The sequence below is a fragment of the Tachypleus tridentatus genome, chromosome 12 (assembly GCF_004210375.1).
Source record: "Tachypleus tridentatus isolate NWPU-2018 chromosome 12, ASM421037v1, whole genome shotgun sequence".
NCBI classification, from domain to species: Eukaryota; Metazoa; Arthropoda; class Merostomata; order Xiphosura; family Limulidae; genus Tachypleus; species Tachypleus tridentatus.
In genome coordinates this window covers 102,866,594-102,890,464 of record NC_134836.1, presented here as the reverse complement: position 1 = coordinate 102,890,464, position 23,871 = coordinate 102,866,594, and the positions used below count along the sequence as shown (strand labels likewise).

At 34.9% G+C, this 23,871-nt stretch overlaps 1 protein-coding gene across 1 annotated transcript; it reads left to right on the top strand.

Moving 5' to 3' along the window:
• Positions 1 to 570: 570 nt before the first annotated feature.
• On the top strand, positions 571 to 22,536 carry LOC143234191 (growth/differentiation factor 8-like). The gene is made up of 4 exons (XM_076471352.1): positions 571 to 1,635; positions 11,246 to 11,436; positions 13,555 to 13,740; positions 18,943 to 22,536. Exons 1-4 carry the CDS (start codon positions 1,068 to 1,070, stop codon positions 19,327 to 19,329), a joined length of 1,332 nt encoding a protein of 443 aa, XP_076327467.1. The 5' UTR covers positions 571 to 1,067; the 3' UTR covers positions 19,330 to 22,536.
• The last annotated feature ends 1,335 nt before the right edge of the window (positions 22,537 to 23,871 follow it).

Here is a 23,871-nt window from a genome sequence, read left to right as displayed (position 1 = left end):
TAAAGACAATTATAAAAGTTAATGCACTTTATGATCTTGTGTTGTTGAGTTTGCAATTCTTCAGCTTCTAACAAGTGACGCCACTTGCACAGTTATTGTTTAATTATCAAAATATTCAATGAAGTATTTAAGCAACAGCGATTACTGCTGATAATTAAAACTAAATAAGGTAGCATTTAAACTGCGATTCAATACAGTTTTCAAATTAACTTCACGGTTTGAAATCGATAAATTCTTAATCTGAGTTTGAAATTCATCATTATCTGTTATACCGTACAGTGTTTTTACAAGCCCTTAATTAAATGTGATAATATATATATTTTAGGTGTATGTGTGTAAGAATGTTTTATGTGTAGATGACATTTTTAAAGACAGTCGCTTATAAGAATCATGCTAACTTTTCAAATGTTGTGATGATTTAAAGGAACATTTCTACTATATTTTATAAACTTTATTGCGCGAAAACTGTTAATATATTTTTCTTTTTTTATGTTTCTTTCTTATTGTTTTTTCACGCACATTTTGATATTTTATGATCAGCATCAAAAGTTTATAAAATTATTAATTACCCATTTGCAGTGAAAGGACAAGTTTGACCACACTTTATACTTGAACTAAATACACATGTGGTACATATAGATGATGGTGACAGTTATTCTTCATATCTAAGAGCTTCACGGCCACTGTTTGGGTGATCATCTGCCTCCTAAGGACCCACTCGTGCACGATTTCAGTGGCCAGTCTTAAGCCAGGGTTCCATGAAGTAGACAGTTGATTGGTGCAAACTAAGAAAGTGGGTGGTTACAGGCAGCAGTGTCGCTGCTACAAAAAAAAACCTCAATTGCCAAGTGAAACAGGAGGCGTGTTTAGATGCTCCCCCACTGTATTCCCTTCCCCCCTTACCATATGATCTGAATTTACCTATAAAACCCCTGCGCGCACCCAGAGGTTGAGTTCGTTAGAACTACAGCATTCAGTAAGCCGCAGTCCACTGGTTGGCCTTTTTCTTTCCCAGAAACACACACATACACAGAGTTTACTACAGAGATTCTGATAATCGACTTGCCATGTTACGAAAGAACTCTACCGTTCTTCGCCAGTCCAAAGTTCTACTTGGAGCCATGTGTTTGGTTCTGACAGCCTGCACGCTAGGGATGTCGTCACCGACGGAGAATACTTTCACTGCACAAGATGATGACATGCAGAAACTGGAGGTACTGACCAAGATGGACATAGAGGCACGAAACCTGACCGAACAAATAGATTCATTGCTCCAGCAGCAAAAAGAATTATCCGAACAAGAACCTGAGGAGTTTGAACAGGATCCTGCTTCAAGGGAGGCAGAGACAGTCGCCACGGGCTCGCGGAGGTGCCGGAAGTGCTTGCCACCAGAGCAGGAGAAAGAAAAACGATTGGAGATGATCAAAGCACAAATTCTCACTAAACTAGGTATGAACCAGCCTCCAAACATCACAAGAAAAAATCTGCAGAACGTCCCTCCCCTTTATGATCTTATTAACCGGTATGGCATTCAAGTTGATGTCCCCTTTTTCCAACGAGACCAACCTGAACCTGACGTACAGGAAGAAGATACAGCCACGCCAGATCTGGCGTTCGCTTTTGCAGCAGATGACCGTGAGTACTTTATTTTACGTTTTACTGATGTTGTGCTGCACGTGCTACTCGTTCGCTTTATTATTAAGGCTTATATCTGATGCTGTACCGTATAAGCTAAGTTTAAGCTACTATTGTTATAAAGGAGCGCTTTACTTTTTTTGTTAACATTTGGCCTGAACAATGCGTTGTACACATGAATATGTTGTGTGTGCGTGTGTGTGTATATATATATATATTTACCATATATTTCCTACTTAGTTTAATATGCTATCGCATAACTCCAATAATAGAAACAGTAGCCATCCTTCGTCTACATCTTCGTATTTGTAATTTTTGGTTTGTTTTATATGAAAAGAAAACTAAAAAAAAAATAGTACATTATTTAACTTACACAGCATATAAAAACACAAAAGTAATTAATTATATGCCAGTATTTTTAGATAAACAACGGAGGAAGGAATATATAATAAGTCTCGATGTCGTAAAAATAACTTGAATTGTGAAGTAGACATAATTATTTCACCTGCAACTCTCACAAACCAGCAAACGAGGTACGTATAAAATCATCGTTTAAATTTAATTGTCTCCCAGTCGTACAGCGGTATGTCTGAGGGCTTATAACCCTAGAATCCAGGTTTTGATACCCATGGTGGCAGAACATAGGTAGCCTATTGTATAGCTTTGTGCTTAACTAAAAAAAAATAATTTTCGTAACAAATAGCAAGAAGATACGGTTACAACTGTAGAGATAGAAAACACAATTAAGATTACCCAGTCAATATTTAAATTATTTTTTTAAAGGAAAACTAAAGTATAAATGATATATAAAACATCATTAAACATATCAACGCTTAAAGCGTGTAAAATAAACTTCCCTCGAGATCTACTAAGCTTCCACAAATAGATCAACTTGGTTCTAAGATCATTACTTGTTTTTTATTTAAAGTTCTTTAATACTGTTGTCGATATATTTATCAATAACTGACATGAACTGCTTGTTAGCTTACAGGATTGTGAATCTGAGAGTCCATGGTTCGCATACTGTTGCCGCAAAATCGCTTTCTGCTGTAGGGCCAGGGATGCGTTATGAAAGTGACGGTCAAATATATCGTATTAGGTTGCCCGTGGTTTAATGGTTATCGTGTCGGATACGCAAAATCGAACCCAGCACTCTGAATCTGTGATTGCATTATAAAAGTTAAGTCAAATCCCACTTTTGGTCAGACAAGAATAGCCCAAGAGTTGACGGTGGCTGCTGTTGACTGGCTGCCTTCTATCTAGTCTATCAGTTAAAAATTAGGGACGGCTAGTGCCGATAACCCTTTCTGTAGCTTATAGCATATGTCCGAAGGAAACAAATTACTTACAAAATTACATATTACAAAATAACTTAAAATGACATACAAGAAGTTCGCGTTTAATATGTCTAAATTTATAGCCAAGTAGTATAATTAGGCTTACTTTTAAGTCGGTTGTAAAAGTCAAGTAGCGGTAAATGTTTATCACTTCAGTTCCAACTAAATATAGAATCAATACGTAACAGCTGATATATTCCACAAATACTCGTTTATATATATGTAGGTATGCACATAAAAGATGAGAAACTCAGTATATCAAAATAGTATTACCGAATAGAATTATGTAGGATTGTATGTGAGTACAGCTTATTACCTGAAGATGTGCAAGAACTAATGTACTGCTTTAGTGCAAAATTTTAAATGTTCTGTAAAAAAAGATGTAAATATAATACAGGGAAAAGGTAATTCATATACGTACTCTATACTAAAAGAAAAAAAAAAAAATATGGCCATTTATTTTTCATTTTTATAACTTCCATCACTGCAAGTGTTCTTTCTTCAGTGAAAATTAGCCAGTGAAATTTGTAATTGAGTAATTGTTATTATACGTAATATCTTATTTCTTTCTAAGAGTGCTTTTTATACTCAGTTGAGACTTGCTAACCAGGAAGAACGAAATATATTCTGACATCACCCATGTTTCAGTCTAATATACGTTTTTCGTCAAAAACTAATTTTTAGTTCATTTATAAGTTTATGCTTTAAGCATTTTGAAGGAAATAACTTCTCCTGATAACATAAGGAAGCTCAGGGAAAAAAGTCTGATAATCTGGATGCGAACTTTCAATCTTACTCTGCCCAAAACCAACAAATGACAGCTGAAAAAATGAAAATGATTATTATTTATAACAGATTTTGGTGGCTGCGAAGTGAAACAGACAACAATTGAAACTATAACACCCATCTATCAATTCCACAAACACGGTAAACAGACGTAACGGTGTTCTATTGGGTGATTTTTCATAAATGTCAAAATTCACTGAATGTAACTTCGAACATAATTTTCAGATATTTCCATGCAATGACAAATCGAGTAAACTACACTGTTATTAAACATCTTGCAATTTTATATATTTTGCCAGCTGTTGATTAGGTTGTTGTTTTCCAGCTCCAGTCCATCCATTATTCAGGGATGAGCGTGTGGTTAGCGTGTCAGGCTGCGTTCCGGAGGGTCCAGTGTTCAAGGAATCATTTCGCTGAGAGCTCCCCGCTAGAACAGCGGTATGTCTCCGGATTTACAACACTAAAATCAGGGGTTCAATTCCACTCGGTGGGCTCAGCAGATAGCCCGATGTGGCTTTGTTCTAAGAAAACACACAAACACATACACATTTCGCTGAGCATGCTCCCCACTTTCATCCGAGGCGATGTTATAAAAATAAGATCCGAACCAATGATTCGATTTACAATGCTACAAAAGTTTCTTGTTGCGGTGGGTGTTCCTGACAGATTGCCTTCCACCTGATTGGTAGTTCGAAATTAGGTGCAATGTACCTAAAAACTAAAGTTCTCTAACCTGGTCATTTAGGTCATAATGTGCCGTATATATTGAAAATTTCAATTCCGTTATTCATTAAAAAGCATCTTAAAAGCTCGTCACAGTATTTGTTGTTGTGTAACGAAACTTTTCAGGATTACGCTCCTAGCATCTTTCGATCGATTTTATTCCACGAATTATCAATTCAATAATAAAAACACTAATAAACTAGAAAAAACTGTTTTACAACACATGTTTAATAAGTCAATTTTAGTTTTAATTTGTAAAATTTCTAATAATTTTATTTTATATTTAGAGTTGAAGTTGCTAGTTTAATTTACTTAGTCGGACGTATATAGTTTATTTTGCTTGAATTTGTTTTTATCTACAAATAACTTTCTTTTAAATTTTATTTAACGGTTGAAAAAGGGCCTTTTCCAGTTACGAAAGCGTGTAATATGACAAGGTGAACAATGTCAGTTGTCGACTGTTGTAACTGTTTAGATACATCTACATGTTCACACCCAAACGCTTGTCAAAATAAAAAGGTTTTATTTGAAAGTGGACGCACTTCTAACTAATTCGTACTTTTAAGTTTCAAATATTTTGGTATCTTAAGACACTTTCGGTCTTGCAACGTATGAAGTATATTAAGGCTATGTAGGCGTCAGAAAACTCATAAAATTCTTGGATACATTCATCAAACCGATCGTTAATAACATTAATACAAGAAAACAAACAACATTCAGAAGGTTGTTTTCGTTAAAGTGAGTAAACTTTACGCATAGTATTTTACCTTTTGCAAAAGTTATCGAACTTCGTATTTTCAATGCAAGTAAGCGTTTTGTCTAAGGTTACAACTAAACTATCTCAGATTATTGTCAAAATATAAAAGCCAAGAGTTCACTCATATGAATAACATGGTGTAATAATCAAAACTGAAACATGCTACCTGGTTTTAAAACTGTCATTGGTTTCGGAGATTGTTCGTTTGTTCTCTTTTAAGTTGGAATTAAAGTAATTGAAAAGTAGATTTTCATATGCTCAATTAGAAAATAAATGCACGTGCTAATATCCATATTAAATATTAATGAGTCTTCTCTGCCAATTCAAAAACAGTTTGTTTATTGTTAAACTCAAAGCTACACAATAGGTTGTCTGTGTTGTGGCACCGTGGCTATCGAACCACGGTTTTTAGCATTATATATCCAGAAACTTACAGCTGAACTGCTAGGGGACACCAATCAGGGAATTTTGTATTATTATTCTTATCAAACTGCAAAAAACAGTTTAGTAAACTGGCACGAACTATTAGGTTAAACACTTTAGGAAGAAATGGGTACTGTGTAAAGAATTAAAATCATTTCTGACGTAAGATTAGTAGCAATATTTCTCATGATGCTACATTTCATTCAAGGATATACTAACAGATATGAGAACACATTTATACAAGGTAGAGAACCCTACTAAAGTTGTGCTGACACCTACAACACTGTTTAAAGAATATAAGCTTGCATGTCTAACTTAATATGCTTTATTTAATAAGCTGCTATGAAATTTACTTTTGTTATAATTGTGAAATACTTTGACTCTTTCGAAGCAGATCGCTATAAGGATTTTTGTTGTTGTTTTCTAAATCGACATGCTCCATTCAGAAATTTGTTATTCTGTTTCTGATGTATAATGTTCCCATGGCAACGGGCTGAAGAACTGTTAAGGGCAAACTATTTATAAATAACTTTTGCCTATATTTGGGTGAGGCCCAAAACTGTTGTGGTAAATGCTTCCCCTTGACCTATGCAGTGAGTTCGTTTTGACTCAAATGTTGAAGGGTCATTGCTAATCTCTAATAACGCTATAAATAACTAATGACCTTTTTAAACATTTTCTTTGCTCCATGATTAAAAATTGATTGGTAAGAGTATTATCAGCAATAGGAATGATTTTTAATAAACTGATTTAGAGTAGATGTTGTTTGATAGGCAGATATTTTTAAAGGGACAGCACACTTGCTGGTAACTTGAAGAAGCTAAGGGTCGTGATGAATAAGCATATAACTCTAAACTACAAATATCCTGCAGGTTTCACTGAGCAGGGAGTCTTTTTGGCTTTGCCCGATATTTAAACAAGGCGCGGATTTTGATAGCACGTGACAAACGACCTCGGCGTTCCAACACGCTCCAGGCACGTGGAACGCGACTCTCGTACAGTGTGCCAGGGAAATTTATCGTAGCCAAGTGAAGTGAACTCCCTCCAAAAATAAACTACATATTCAGTGCAATTAGGCCCTCAATATTTGGAGTCCAATCACAGCTTTCACCAAACCTTCCCATAAATCAACGAAATGTTAATTATACCGTGACATTAATTACACCGCAAGAGTCATATATTACAAAATAAAAATTGTGATTCATGGCCATGTGAGGTTCATAGGTTGATAGTCTTCAGGCTGCCAGTACAGTAAAGAACGGTTGGAATGATATGGTGTATTTTACTAGAATCCTTGATATAACTGCTTACATTCAAAAAATATTCAAGAGAGGGTGGATGTGAAGGAAACAACAGGTATTAACAGAAATACTTCTACCACTGTTATTAACTAGCGTTTCAAAATACAATTATATATATATATATATATATCGTTTTGCGTTACGTGTTAGTAGAACAAGTCTTAAAATACACTTAATTACACGGGTTAATGTATTACCAAAACTTGTTTCCGAAAGCGTCCAGTAGTAAGCTTTACGAACTTAAAGTGTTTTTACCTTTAGCAATGATATGTAATTTATTTTATGGCCAACAATTGCCTGTTATCGTTTTATGCATCAGTACATTTACAGTGTTAACCTTAGAAGCTCTTTCAAAAACTACATCCATTGTGTCTATTTAAGCTCAAATTTTGATCTCAGTTTCATAACTTAATATCTGAATCTATCCATTAGTTTTTACGCAGTAACAAATGGTGAATATCCTGGTCTACCAGATAATACACACACATACACACACCTACATATATATATTTAAATTTGATAACGTAATCAAACTTAAGAGTAGGGAATTGTTTATTGTAAATATAAATTAGTAAAGTGGTTTATAAGCAACCCAGTGGTACAGCGGTATGTCTACAGACTTACGACGTTAGAAATCGGCTTTCGATACCCATTGTTGGCAGAAAACAGATCAGATAGCCCATTGTGTAGCTTTGCTTTTATAACAAACAAATATTTAATCTTATATAATAGACAAATCTGTGTTGGATTTACGAAACATAGGTTAAAGTTTAAATTTCGGTCTGAATTTGTGGTAATCAGTTTCGAAAAGAAAATACATGGTATTCTAATAGTAGTTTCTATTACGAAAAATCTGTAAAATTTAAAAGAATTGAACATCACTAAAAATATCACTTAAGCAGCGTCTAACTATCTTGTTTCCTATAATCCATCTTGTGCAGGATAATAAAATAAATAAACTGTAAACAAGTATGTTGTATATAGGTGATTTGCTGTAAACAAGTGTATTGTACATATGTGATTTGATGTAAACAAGTAAGTATATTATACATAGGTGATTTGATGTAAACAAGTAAGTATATTGTATATAGGTGATTTGATGTAAACAAGTAAGTATATTGTACATAGGTGATTTGATGTAAACAAGTAAGTATATTGTACATAGGTGATTTGCTCTAAACTTTCATTAACTTAACAAAAACGTAAGCGTAAAATATACACCCACCCATAATCAATAAATACATTTGAAGTAACGTTTGCATATGAACATGATGATGCGATGTGATGAGAAGACAGTAAGATACAAAATGATAAATATTTATTTTACTACATAAACATTTTCTCCCTTTGTTTCACATTGTTTGTTACATAATAAAAACAAAATACATAAAAGCAAGAAGTTCTCTGAACACTAAGAGTTAGCTAGATTTATGCTAGCTTTACCTCGCTGTAAAAAGTAAATAATGTTCATGTTCCTTCAGATAACGTTGTGAGCGTGTCTGACAAATCGAATTTTTAACAATGACATTGTAAAAGCCTAAGGCCGAGTAAAAGTGTTAATAGTGTTAGACGTTGAGCACAAAGCTACATAACAGGCTATCTATGCTCTACTCACTGGATGTATTGAAACCCAGTTTTTAGAATTATAAGGCCTTAGATTTACCGCTGAACCACCTGGAGGGCGGAAGAAAAAATGGTGCCAGGAATAATCAACGCTTTGTCACCTACTTAACTTGCACAAGCAAGAAAAAACAAAGAACAGTCTTATAACTGGAAATAGTTTAATCTGACAACTTTACTTTGGAGTGGAAACAACAACAGCGGGTACAAAGGTTTTGTGTCATTCTGTATAGTACAGAATTACAAAGTGTTTCCTATCAGATTTAATTTGAGAAGCGTCAGTAATTGAACGTAATTACGCGTATATGTCGGAGTGAATGTATTCGTCACTCACGCATAGTTTCAGCTGTTTTGTTGAGTTGTCATGGTTACCGTAGGAAATTAGGTCATTTGAAAACCTACTGTGTTTTAGTGAAGAACGTATATCCGTATTCTCGAAACAATCATTGTTTTTAACTTGTTCCTTTCAAGGAAGACAATTTCAATTTAAAAGTATTTGTTTAGTTTTCCTCTTTCTTTATTTTTTAACTAAACCTAATTAATTATCAATTATTAAACCTTAGAAGTAAGCTTATTTGTTTTTGGAATCAAAAGCTATCACACTGTAAGTTCATTCCACATGGCCTAAACTAACACAGAGATGTAGTGATCAGGCTTATAAAACCATTTTCTAAGTTAGGAAAAAAAATCCGAAGGTCGAATTGAATTAAGGACGAAGGGCATTAAACTACATTACTGACCACACAAATCAAGTGAGAGGGCGTGCTGAGGTTAACTTTGACTGTCCGTTTATTATCCCAGCATGTTTCATTTGCACGCGGCGAGTTAGGCCAACAAGGTCAAAAGATGCCCTAAGCAAACTAGAATAAAAAAAGGAAAGAAAGAAAAACGAACGAACCTCAACTTGCTGAGAGCAATATGAACCGTGCTTTACGCCCTGATAAAGTTCCAGCTGTGCAGGGTCATGAAATATGGGACAGTAACTGTACAAACTCAAGTGGAGACCTGGAGGTCAGGAAAGGGTGAAGGTCGACCACTACCACCACGGCCTCTGAGCCCATAAGGTAGCCAACAAAAGGCCTGTCATGCACGATGATGAACCGGCAATAAGGCGGAACAACATATGGAGCTTTTAGGAGGGAGAAAAGCCCGTAAAAGTTTGGGAAACGGTATAACTTGAAAGGCCTTGCTGTACGCCTCGGGCCATCAGGGGATAAACATATGCTGGCTTCTTCCACTGTTCTTGCTGAGTGAGGTACAATACCGGGCACTAAGTAGCCGCCGGCAGTTGTACAAAATGATCTATCTCGCCATTAGCTCGGGTGTCGAATGTTCCACGATCTAGATTTCGAAGAGTATATGGGAAATGGTAGGCGGTAGGGTGGGGGACTGTGACTTTCCCCTTTTCTTCGAGCACAGCAGGCTTGTTTACTGGTTTACGGCGGTGAAACATGCCCAAAATCATAAGTCATTCTGTTGTCGTGAGTGATATCACTTTGGGAAAAAAAGAAAGAAGACATAATTTAAAGAAAATTTTCGTTATTGCTATCATCTATGTGTAAAGGTTATATTAATGGTGTCAGCGACCCTCAACAGTTAACTACGTCCTTTCTGCTTGCGTTACACATACCCACGTATGGCTCAGTATGACAAGAAGATAGAGACACGTGATAACGACGCTGAACGATAGAAAAAAATTATAAATCATGTATTTGCATATCCAAAATTAAGAGCGGATTGTGGATTTGGTGTTTAGATATTGTAATTCACTGCTTTTACTTTAGACATTAAGTGTGTTATTTTACGTTCACATATCCTGTATCGAGAAACCACACTTTAATTGAATAAGTTTCTAGGTTTCCGTTTGCCTACCAGAGGGCGCGGAAAACTGATACCTAACCATTTTTGTCCGCAGTTAAGCACAAAGTTGCACAGTGGTATTATTTGTGCTGTGCTCTGCGTACTATGGGCATTGAAACCCGGTTTCTAACGTTGTAACTCCGTTGATATACAACTGTGCCACTACAGAGAGGGAACGATACCTACCAGAGCTTAGCCAATTTAATTTGCGTGCGAGAGCTCTTCTGTAGTGGGCATTAATATTGTTTAAACGAATAAAAGAAAAATAATTTTGTAAGTAAGGGTCATTTCAAGTTACGTGGAAAACTTTGTTCCAGAAAAATCTATTAAGGTCATTTGAAGTACGGTATGTGTAGAAGTCCTTCTGGTGTATCAATATACTCCTGCAAGCTAGTGTTAACAGCATATTTATGTAAATGTAAATAAAAGGAATGTAAAATATTTGTGTCGTTTTTATGGAAAGATCGTTTGTAAATTGAATGTTTATACACACACACACACATATTAAATTTATATATATGCACACGTGTATATAAATAGATAAATTTAATGAAATATTATATTTGCAGTTGTGAGACCAAATACAGTGAAGGTTAAAGTGTTATTGCTAAAGTTATTTGAGAACTTCAGAAATTCAGAAAATTTATCTCTTATAAATTTAAATTTATTTTTGGATGTCCATGATGTTTGGGGTTTTCACTTGCTTTTGTACTGTACATAGAATACGTTTTTAGACACTTATTACCGTAATTTTTAGGCACAATTGCTATTCCAAATAATGCCATTTATCTTCCTTTAAACAGCGTCAGAGCAACTTACAATGCCAGAAAAGAACATTCTTCGCTTTGTCTTCTCTGAGAAAGTCATGAAGTCCAGTCTGCGGAAGGCTCATCTTTGGTTATATCTGAAGTCTATTAAAGGTCTCCACAATGGAGGTGTCACAGTCTACATAAATCAGGTGGTTCGAGGTATTGAATCTCTCAGCTTGTTACAGGTAAATTATACTTCGTAATCGGTCAGTAGGTTATTATTGAAATATTTACTTCCCCAGTCAATAAAGGTTTTGTCTTTAAACAAATATAATATTTCCATACTAAAGTATTTATAAAATGTTTGTGATTTTTTAAAAATCTGATCCATATTGTTTTAATTCAAAAATCAAAACAAACTTTTACAGAAAACGCAAATCCCGTAAAATGTTTAAAACGTTCTTCTCGCAAATTATTTAAAAAATAAAAATACAACCGACCGTAAGCTCTAGGGGTTACTTTATTCTACAAAAATGCAACCGACCATAAGCTCTAGGTGTTAGTTTATTCTACAAAACTACAACCGACCGTAAGCTTTAGATGTTAGTTTATTCTACAAAACTACAACCGACCATAAGCTCTAGGTGTTAGTTTATTCTACAAAACTACAACCGACCATAAGCTCTAGGTGTTAGTTTATTCTACAAAAATACAACTGACCATAAGCTCTAGGTGTTAGTTTATTGTACAAAATGACGGTTTATCATGATCTTATACTATCATAGAATATAGTTTATCTAATTCTACAGTAATCATGAGAAGGATATTCTATTATTAAGTACGATTCTCTGTTATTATTATTATTAAGTACGATTCTCTGTTATTATGGTACAAGATAATTACTGCGAATTTCAGTCTAGGACTCGACCCCTAAAATCACAAACTATACCCTGTCGAACTTCTCCGGATCTGTGTAGAATTTCTGTACAAAATATTGATTTATCTGCTACAGTATTTCCGTAAAATTCACGTTTTAAACTTTTAAAATACTTAGTCACAGCTACACAGGTATTACAGACCTTTGAAAATAGAGTCTACGATAATTTCATCGAATCTCCGTCACACCAAACATGTTCGTCCTTTCAGCCGTGTGGGCATTGTAATTTTACGGTCAATTTCACTATTCGTTGTTAAAGAGTAACCCAAAAGCTAAATTAGGGACGGCTAGCGCAGATAGCCCTCATGTAGCTTTGCGCGAAATTCAAAACAAACCAAACCAAAACCAAATTTCATCACTTTTGTTTGGATTATATATATATATGTTTATTTATTTATAGCTAGGTCTAACTAAAAGCTCCACACCTTTATTGAGTTCAACCCAATTTGTAAAGTTAATAAGTAATATATTCTACACTCGGAAAGTTTTCCAGTAATACTGTGATGTTTCGAATACAAGGAAAAAAAACTCTTCTCAAGTTAAAACACCATAAGAATACTCCTTGAAACAGTGAAACATCTGAAAGCATTCAGAAACAAGCAGTAATTAAAGAATTTCATTATTCAAGCTGTATTAAATAACTTATTAATGCTCAGTTGTTGTTGTTTTGTAAGAAAGAATAAAGTGGAGATTGTAGTACAACTTCTATCGAGAGTCCTATGCAATACTAAAGACATATTCAAAAGAAGTAATATTAAGATTAGATCCATAGGCCTGGTATGGCCAGGTGGTTAAGGCACTCGACTCGTAATCCGGGGATCGCGGATTCGAATCCCCGTAACACCAAACATTCTCGCCCTTTCAGCCGTAGGGGCGTTATAATGCGACGGTTGATCCCACTATTCGTTGGTAAAAGAGGAGCCCAAGAGTTGGCGGTGAATGGTGATGACTAGCTGCCTTCCCTCTAGTCTTACACTGCTAAATTAGGGTTGGCTAGCGCAGATAGCTCTCGTGTAGCTTTGCGCGAAATTAAAAACAAACAATGCAATACTCAAATATTCTAAATACGTTGTCCAACATTAATTTAAAATTATTTTATCAGGTATTCATAATAATAAGTGCCCAGTGAATCAGTGGTAATACTAGGAGGTCCAACTACTAAAAATCGAATTTCTATACTTGTGTTCGAGAAGCACAGATAGCCTATCGTGTAGTTTATCACTTGATAACAAACTAACAAACATATTAATACATCTATAAACAACACACAGCCTACACCATTGCCTTATTTCTGGGTATATTGGTTCTTCTAACAGATGTAGAACGCTATATTCAAGAACTTAAAGATTATTTCCAAAGTTATGTATATATATATATTTTATAAATCAAACATCAATCTCATAAAAAACAATTAATATTGGTGCAGTATCGAGTCAAGCATATCGATCTGAGAAGACATCATGGCCACTGGATCAAGTTAGACGTACGCAAAGTCGTGTCCCACTGGATTCATCACCCTGAAGATAACCTGGGGCTAGTGGTCGAAATTGAAGATTACAAGGGAAACATCGCTTCCATTGCTAACCCTTTTGAGAATGATCAAGAGTCTCACGTAAGTTTCTATTAAACATCGCATTAGACTGTATATCCACCATTCCAAAATACTATTTTTTTTCTAATCATGATTGTATATAAAGTGGTAAAAGCAAGGTCATGGATTCGGTCATTTTGGTGAATTTGCTGTTGTTTAGTTTTATGCATATAACGTATAATAGTATAGCTTATATACAATAATTTATATTTTTGACGTCATTTCTCAGTAGTTGTCAGACATAAATTTCTAAGCACGACCTTGGTTCAAGTACACACAAACATATGAACTAATATAAGTATAGATGTATTTATACAACTTGCTGGGAACAATAGACCATTGTTTCGTCCAGAAGTTGAAAATACAAACACGTATATCGTGTAATAGTTATGAAATGTGTACAAAATTTCACATCGAAAACAACTGTGAGTGCTTCAACGTGTGATAATACCTCAGGCACAAGCATTCCTCATTGTTCATCCTTCGAGTCCCTTGTGCATATTGGGAAAAATGTGCGTGTATATGCTCTTGCATTTCAGATATGTCTTGTTAAGGCTTAGTGTGTAGAAGGAAAACTTTCTGAAAAAAGAAAATAACATAAAATGTCCAAAGATATCGTCGTTAATTTTTAGACATCATTTAATAGTACAGAAAATTGACATGCCGAGCTGTGGATTGAAAAGTCCAAGGTTTGAGCCCGCGATGAGCCATTTTACACACTTCACATTTTCAGCTTTGGACACGTTATAAAATTAGCTGTATAGGCTGTTCATGCTGCTTACTGAGTGCCTTATTCCTAGTGAATGAACATTTCTAATCACGGACGATATTAAACTCTAGTTTACTTAACTTACATGAGGTACTGTTTATGAAAAATTCCATAGAATCACTTAGAACGTTGTAAGAGTAGGCAAAAACGTATATAGTTATCAACACATAGAACAGTTAACCTTATTACACTTAAGAAATTATTTTTTCTGTTACAGTTGTCATCACAAAGATTGGTTCATGTTAAAGTACCAGTAAAGAAGCATAACTGACAGCACGAAAACTCAACAGTAAGCCATAAACTGATAGGCAAAAGTAATTTAAAAAAACAACAGGAAAGTTACTAACGTTATTCATTAACACGACATTAATAAGAGAAGTACAAATCACGTCCGGCCCGGCATGGCCAGGTGGTTATGGTGCTCGACTCATAATCTGAGGGTCGCGGGTTCGAATCCCCGTCCCACCAAACATGCTCATCCTTTCAGCCGTGGTAGCGTTATAATGTTCCGGTCAAACCCACTATTAGTTGGTAAAAGAGTAGTCTAAGAGTTGGCGGTGGATGGTGATGACTAGCTGCCTTTCCTCTAGTCTCACATTGATAAATTAGGGACGACTATCACATATAACCCAATGTATAACTTTGTGCTAAACATCAGACAAACAAGATCAAAAGTTTATAAAATTATAAGAGAACAGAGTTGTAGTTTTGAATTGTTAAGAAAAGATTACCATATTGGTAATGAATGACAAAAGAAACAATATAAATTATGGAAATAAAAAAAAAAATTATGCATGGTTATTAACACACACATAAAATGTGTTGAAACCTGAGTCCGGTATATTGACTGGTACATCAAGTCGAGGCCTAACACCAAATTTTAACGGAGAAACTGCCTTGGTAGTTTAGGAGTTCAGGATGACAACTCAGCTAATACTGAGCCAAAGGTCAACACTCCAGTAAAAGTTAATTTCAATTTTGAAAGTACAAGTCTTGTTCAGAATCATGAGTTTAGATTTACAAATTACCATTTTTGTGATCACTGGCACGTCGTAGTATGTGAAGACACGACTGTGTTGTTTCCATTACAGGTAAATACTTGTTTCTTGTTCCACTCGTTGTGTTATTCACGTAAGATTTATTATAAAAATTTAGAGAACCTTAATCGAAACCAAACTAGAATATCAAATTTTCGTTGTACACCGTCTTTTTGAAATATATTCAAGGCGTTAACAGACCATCTACAAACACTGCTTCAACAAAATGAATGCACATAATGGAATCTGAACTGAGTTGTGTTTTTTTAACACGTAATTATAACTTAATTAATATTATGCCAAGCCTCACTTAACAGTTACTTAGTCTGAATTATTTTGTGGCAGTAGCTTTTGAAAGTGACCGTCCATTAATCTTTAATGTATAAGTAATGCACTGAATTATACATAGCTGTGTGTAATTTTTTATAGAATTATTTATCTGGATTAGTAATTAAAGTGTGCTAAAAACGTTACGTTATTAATTCACATTACAACTTACAAGTGAATCAATGCGTAATGAATAATAAACTGTTTTATTCACGTTTGTTTTATATAGTAGCCGCCCAGTAACTTTATGATATGCATTCCTTGTTGCCGTATTATATTCATTTATGCATACTATGATATATGGTTGTGCTACTGTTTGCAGAACGTAATCGTTGGCCCGGCATAGCCAGGTGGATTAAGGGGTGCGACTCGTAATCTGAGGGTCACATGTTCGCATCCCCGTCGCACCAAACATGCTCGCCCTCCCAGCCGTGAGGGCGTTATAAAGTGACAGTCAATCTCACTATTCATTAGTAAAAGAATAGCCCAAGAGTTGGCGATGGGTGGTGATGTCTAGCTGCCTTCCCTCTAGTCTTACACCGGAAAATTAGGCTAGCGCAGGTAGCCCTCGAGTAGCTTTGCGCGAAATTCAAAAGCAAACAAACAAATGTAATCGTTTGAACCAAACAAATTATGTAACGTTTGATCGTGGTCATCGCCATTTAGTTTTCTATGCATTAAATGTTAATGTTATTGCTATATTGATATAGATTAACATTAGCAAGATGGATTAAATTAATAATCAGATTAAGCAAGTCCTCAATATTAAGCATTTGCAGTGGCTAAAAGTGATCTCGTGCAAACGTAATCTCATTTGGTTTTAAATTCAAATAACTTCATCAAAAAATGGTGTGTGTGTGACGATTGTATTTTTAAACATTATTCTTGCTCGTATATAACTGTGACTGCGTCATTTATAAGTTCTTCCATCTTATGTGTCAATTAGTATTTATTAATTCAAGGCACGTTTGATTTCTATAATGACTAATCAGATTTAGACCAGTATAATCTCTGGTGATATTCATACCGAACATTTTATATTAATTGTATATTTACTCGTGAACTCCTCTCATAGGTTTAAAACTATCAGGATTAAACTTGATAAGCGACTCAGAGTGCCCAAAGTTACTGTTAGTTTGTCTACCTGAAAGGTTATTACAGGTACGAATGTGGTTTAGAAGAAGGTTTTAGGAACTGGATTCGAACCTAACATCGGATGTAATTTTGACCACTTCCTTCAAGAACTTTACGGTGTACTGCTTGAAACTCTGATCACGCTTCCCCTCTCACAAGCTAGGAGGACAAAACGTGACACATATGGTCAAGTACTACGGGCAGGCCCGTCATGGCCAGGTGGTTGAGGCACTTGATTCCTAATCGGAGGGTCATAGGTTCGAATACCCGTCCACCAAACATGCTTGCCATTTCAGCCTTGGGGACGTTATAATGTGACGGTCAATCCCACTATTATTTGGTAAACGTGTAGCCCAAGAGTTAGCGGTGGGTTTTGATGACTAACTGCCTTCCCTCTAGTCTTATACTGCTAAATTAGGGACGGCTAACGCAGATAGCCCTCGAGTATCTTTGCGTAAAATTGAAAACAAACAAACAATACTACAGGCAAGAGTACTAACAGGGTTTAATTTGTGAATATTGACCCCCCCTCTTGAGATATTTATAAAAGTAGTTGAGGATTCTTAAGGAGTTGAATGAGAACTTTTTAAAATTCACAGGGGTCTCAATAACCATGCACCGCTTATGGTTAGTTTTGTACTACATATAGATGGAGAAAAATGTGTTTAACTGTTACAATAGTGCTCTTGAAATTAACTTCATTAACTTTAACCATTGTTCAAATCACACTTTTCTTCTTTTTGTTTTGGCAGGGGGGGGCTGTTATGATGTATGTATGTAAACAGTATGTATTTAAAGTTAGTATTTTACAGAGTAACTCTTGATAGGTACATACATGCCTTTTATTTACCTTTAATAACACGTAACTATAGTTTCAAGCAAAAATGTTAACAATGACAACTATGCAAGAATGAAAGAGTAATACGCTGTTGTTGTTTTTAATTTCGCACAAAGCTACTCGAGGACTACCTGCGCTAGCCGTTCCTAATTTAGCAGTGTAAGACTAGAGGGAAGGCAGCTAGTTATCACCATCCACCACCAACACTTGGGCTACTCTTTTATCAACGGATAATGGGATTGACAGTAACATTATAACGCCCCCACGGTTGAAAGGGCGAGCATGTTTGGTGTGACGGGGATTTGAACCCGCGATCCTCAGATTACGAGTCGAGCGCCTTAACCATCTGGAGATGCCGAGACGAGTAATACGATCTCCTGATTTGAATTTTAACTGTTAAAAGGGAGCTTTTGTGAAATTTAGCCTCCTATCTTTCTTTTAAAAAGATGACGTATTCGAATTTTATTTATACTTTTTTCTAGCAATGCTTTCTTCTCTTTACATTTCAAAATAATATGTACAATTGACGTTAGGGGTGTATGTAAATATTGTGCATGTGTAATTAACTGCAGATATCGTATTAATTTGCTTTTTGAATCTCTTTGTGTTATAGCGATATCATCTTATATATATGTGTATTTAAAAATGCTTTGTTTGTTGGTTTTAGAGCAAAATCACACAATAGGTTTTCTTATGTTCTATCCGTCACAGAAAATCTAACTCCTGATGTTAGCGATATAAGTCGGTAACTCATCTTAGAACTGCCAGGAACAGTTCAATAATTTTTTTTTTAAATTAGGAACGAGTCATCCGAAACATGCATGGATGTATATTATAGTACTGTTTGATGATTGAAATATATATTTAAAATGTGTTGATTTATTAGATTACCAGATTGCTTAAAGTTGCTTTTAATATTGAAATATATGACCTTAAAAATCAGTACTTGCTAGTGTTCAGCATTATGATTACATTATTGGCTATTTTTCCGCCATGTTTGTTGGTTTATTTTGCAAAATAGTGTGTACACGAAACTTTTTAGGAATACGGTAGCGATAATTAATGTAGAGTTTTTAAGTAAATTACTAATTACAAACATAACTTTTTTTTTCATGCAGAGACCGTTTATAGAGATAGAAATGAAGAAACCCCAAGCGATGCGCTCCAAACGAGACACAGATGGTCTTGTGTGTAATCTGGACACAACCGAGGTCAGGTGTTGTCGTTACCCTCTCACTGTAGATTTTGTGGAGTTCAAGTGGGACTGGATCATTGCTCCAAAGAGATACGAAGCTAATTATTGCAGCGGAGAATGTCCATTTGTGTTTCTTCACCGTTACCCTCATACCCATTTAGTTCAACAAATCGATCCCTACGGATCTATTGGCCCTTGCTGTGCGCCGTCTAAAATGTCTTCCATAAGTATGTTGTACTTTGACGACAGCAGCAATATTATTTTGGGATATTTACCGGGAATGATGGTAAAAAAGTGCGGCTGCTCGTAGTTAGGTTTAGAACAAATCGTTTTGTAGCTGTACTGTTCTTCTTGGACTAATTATAATTTAAAGACTAAGCGTTCCTCGAGTTATCAATCATCTGGCTTAAAGCCTTGAACTGTAAAGGCATCTTTTGTTTTTAACTCTACCGTCCAATGGCCTATATTAGAGGCTCAGCTGTGAGATGTCAGGCCTAAGATCATTTTTAATTTTATCTCTGTTTGTATGTGGAGATTCAATTGTACACACATACATATACACCAACACACACATACACACACAGAAGCTGAGAAAATAACCAGTTGCTTGTGAGTTTTGTAATTGGGATATTCCACAGCAGAGTGTTTGCTAAGGGGAGAAAGGGTTGCTTCATTTGGGATGTATATAAAATATATTCTGACATGACTCATCCAGAGAATTAACTGGTCCATGCTATGTATATGGAATTTGGTGGGGGGAGTTGTACTACCTATATAGTACAGCACTATAAATGTGTATACAGGGTAAAATGTCACCGATAATTTAGCAAAATTTCAGTATTTATCTTTTGTGACAATTAACTCCCCCCCTCAGAGAAAAATAAAAACTATCTTCAAGCTGCTTTCTGAAACAAATTCTGTTTATTAAATTTCTGTTTCGAAAATCCCGGTTTGCATTATCTTTGTAGAATAAAATGTTTATTTTACTTGTGTAATTTGTTATAGTGTGTGTCTAGCGAGGAAGTGTAGGTGTTTGTAACATTTGGAATATATACGATTAATACTCTATTCCTTCAAAGTAGACAAATACAATAAAAATTCAAAGAACGAAACGGAAATATCATGATGGCAATTTAGACTAGTAACGATAAAACATTGTGATCTATATCAGCACGTGATTCATCGCTTGACCGTTTTTACTACACAGGGGACCTGAGATAGAAAAGAACGTTTTCCTCCATTCGTTTAACTCCTGTATCGGAATTGTGTTTACTCAAGCAACGTTTAAATGAAGCCATGTGTGATATATCTATATTTCAAATGATACCAGTCTTTATTTATTACACTACCTTACTCTGGCATCTATCGTGAATTAGGATTTTTTTTGTCAGAAGCATGTGGTTTAATACCGTAAGGTTGGTGCTAATTACGTCTGAGAATTAAAATCTTATTAAGTTGTGCAAATTAATAACTTTATAGGAAATAAGTAATATTTCTGAATTAATCAGTGAATAAAGATATGCAACAAAGTTATAAGTTAGAAATGAAAAAGAAGAGCCATTATAAAACGTTTCACGATAAACGTTTCGATGTTGTAAGATTCTTATTATTGGTTCATTATTCAAATTTTAAGATTCAGTAACTTTTTACTTTGTTCATCAGTAATTTTTTATATAGTTTGTGACAACTTTCGGATTGCTTTTTTGCCATGATCAAAACGACGTGTAAAAATATCTTATTGGAACTTATTCATGTATATTTCCTTGTGAATTATGTCTCATAATCAAGATTATTATTTCCAGTTATTATTATGCAGATTTTGCAAAAACAGGCCTAACAAACTTTTCATTGCCCCAAAAGCCCTTACGTTTCGAGTTATGTTAGGGTATATCACGTACAAACACGAGCAGTCATCTATCCTTTATTTTTAAAAGTAATATGTGATACTGCGAAGCTCACATTGTATATATCAAAGGATTTTCTTTTGTGAAATCTTATCAAAAAAGGGATACTAAGTGTTTAAGTAACAGCTAAACTCTGTTGCTTAGCTAATGATGAATTTCACTCTTTTAACCAATGGAAAAAGTTTATTTGTCCAAACAATGAAAACGTTTCTTCAACAATGACTACATTCATTTTACTGAATTAGTATTGTTGCCAGTTCTCTGAATCACTGCTGTAACAAACCTAGAACTGAACTACGAAGTTCATTATAAAGCTTGACGTCCATCATTTTTTAAATCCTGGTCCAGACAGAAGTTAACGCAGAATATTGTGTTAAACCAAAAGAGACAGCAGTTGAAGGAGAAAACCATATTTTCTTGACAGTGTCTAAGTTCTTCACTGACCTATACCGACAGTTCACGTATGATTTTCAACAAGGACTGTATAAAGGATTATTTAATGCATGATTAAGCAATCGTTTACTAAAGACTATTAGAAAAGTAGAATATAATTACAAAATATATATATCTTTATATTGGTAGATTTAAACTGGATAAACAAGAAAAACAATCCCAAAATATTTTACGTTAGTATTGTAAATATTAAGATAAGGATATGAGCTACGAACACTGGACCCAGAGTACCTGATCAACCCTAACTTTATGACATATCAAGGGGATGACTTTATTAACGCCAATCAGCACTTTTTGTTTATTTTTTAACATCTTGTTTGTTAATCTTTGGTGATTCAATAGTTTTATTCATTCATATTATTAATCTAAAATAAAATATATCATGTGAGAACATTTTGAGGTTTACTTGTTTTAAAGCATCATAGTTAAATGGTATAGGAAATCAACCAATAGTTTGTCGATGTGCCTATCGTTTCTAACAACAACAATTATTGTGATTACTCTATATCTGTGTGCATGAGATTTTATTATATTTTGATCTCATTTTCAATGTCTGTTTTTCAAACCACATTGTTCATATATGCTCATATAAGTAAGTGAATAGACAAAATTTGGGAGCCGTATAGCCGAATGAAACATAAACCTTAAAACTGTGATATCTTGGAACAGTAAAGCACCATATTCGGTGCAGCAACAATAAATGGAGAAACTGCAAATTCGCAGTATCGTGTGTTCTGGGTTTATCACGAATATTTACCGTCTGTCATTTTCAAGAGGTCAAAGGGTGGTGTGGATAAAACCTTATAGAAATTAATCGTTAATGTATTATTATACTCTTGTGTAGTTTTAATTTCTAAGTTAAGTGTTGTCATGTTCTTCACGAAATCTGTCACGTCTAAGCTTTGCAGTTCAGTAAATGTATGAGAGTTGATAAATTCCATTGTAGTAAACATACAATCAAATATCAGATAGTCAAGCAGCTTTGTTAAGCGCACAATACTTAATTGCGGCATTTTATTATGTTTATAAAGGTTTGTGAAGAAGACGTATCTTGTTTAAAGTACTGCTATTCATGCCTGTATTTGGTAGCAAATATTTCTGTTGTCTTCAAATAGGACAGGTTAAGGTTAAATGTGGTGTAAATAAACAAATAAAATAACTTTGAGAGTTTTTTCTTTCTTTCTTTCTTCACACACTGCACATTGTTTATTCAATGCGTATGTAGGTCATGTCAATCTCTTAAAATATAATCCAAAGCAAGTCCAAATAATTTGACGCGTTATTAGTTCTCTGAATACATGTTATAATAATGGCATTAAGAGTTCTAGGAAGAAAGGAACATCGAATGTAAATTTACCAATGAAATGTAACATAAAAATTATAAAAAAAAAGCGGGTTTCACGTGGCTTGTGGTTAGAGTGGATTTGACGAATCGCGCGCGACTCGCATCCCATTGTCGCATTCCCAAATTTGGAGCCGTGAATACGCTATAAGATTGATGGTAGAATCGCACATTTAGATAGGAACAGCTAGTGGAGTGTTTGATAGCTGCTTTCTTTACAGTTCACGTAATCCGAAGGTCATGGGTTCGAATCCCCGTCACACCAAACATTGCTCGCCTTTTCAACCGTGGGGACGTTATAATGTTACAATCAATCCCACTATTCGTTAATAAAAGAGAAGCCCAAGAGTTGACAGTTGGTGGTGATGACTAGCTGCCTTCTCTCTAGTCTTACACTGCTAAATTAGGGACGGCTAGCGCAGATAGCCCTCGTGTAGCTTTGCGCGAAATTCAAAACCAAACCAAACCTCATAGTTCATCATTTCAAAATTAAAGTCGGATATAAATGTTTGCACCAAAAATCTGAAAACATAAAGAAGAAAGTAAAAACATATAATTAGACAGTGTTGTCACAAGGTTTACTCATAACATGCTGATACGCCCAAAAATGATTCAAAATGTTTTAAAGAACATATGTCTTTTTTACCAGGTGCACACGATATGTACATAAAGAAATGTGTTTGAACGGGTCCTATTATCTACTTAAAATGCAGCCTTGAAAGGTAACGTGGAAAATTGTTCAATGTGTGTTTGTTACAATATTTTTTGTTTGTTTGTTTGTTTGAGATTTTTCAGCAAAGCTACACAACCACTACTTGTTCTAGCTGTCCCTAATGTTGGACTGATTGACTAGAGGAAGAACAACTAGTAAACAGCACTTACCGCTAACTTTCGGGTTTATATAGTTATGAATAGCGGAATTTTATCGTAATTCGTATAATGCAATCACGGCTCTAGTGTGGAAAGAGATTTTGCGAAAACGTGACACGGGATAGAGGGCGGCAGATTCCTAATTCAGCATGTTAACCATTAAGCTACGACCGAACTATTGTAAAATAAATTACGATGTCAGGTAAGCGTGTGTTCATGGTCAACAAACTGATAAAGACTGACAGTAGAGAAAGTAGTTTCAAGGCCACTATGTTACAAAAGT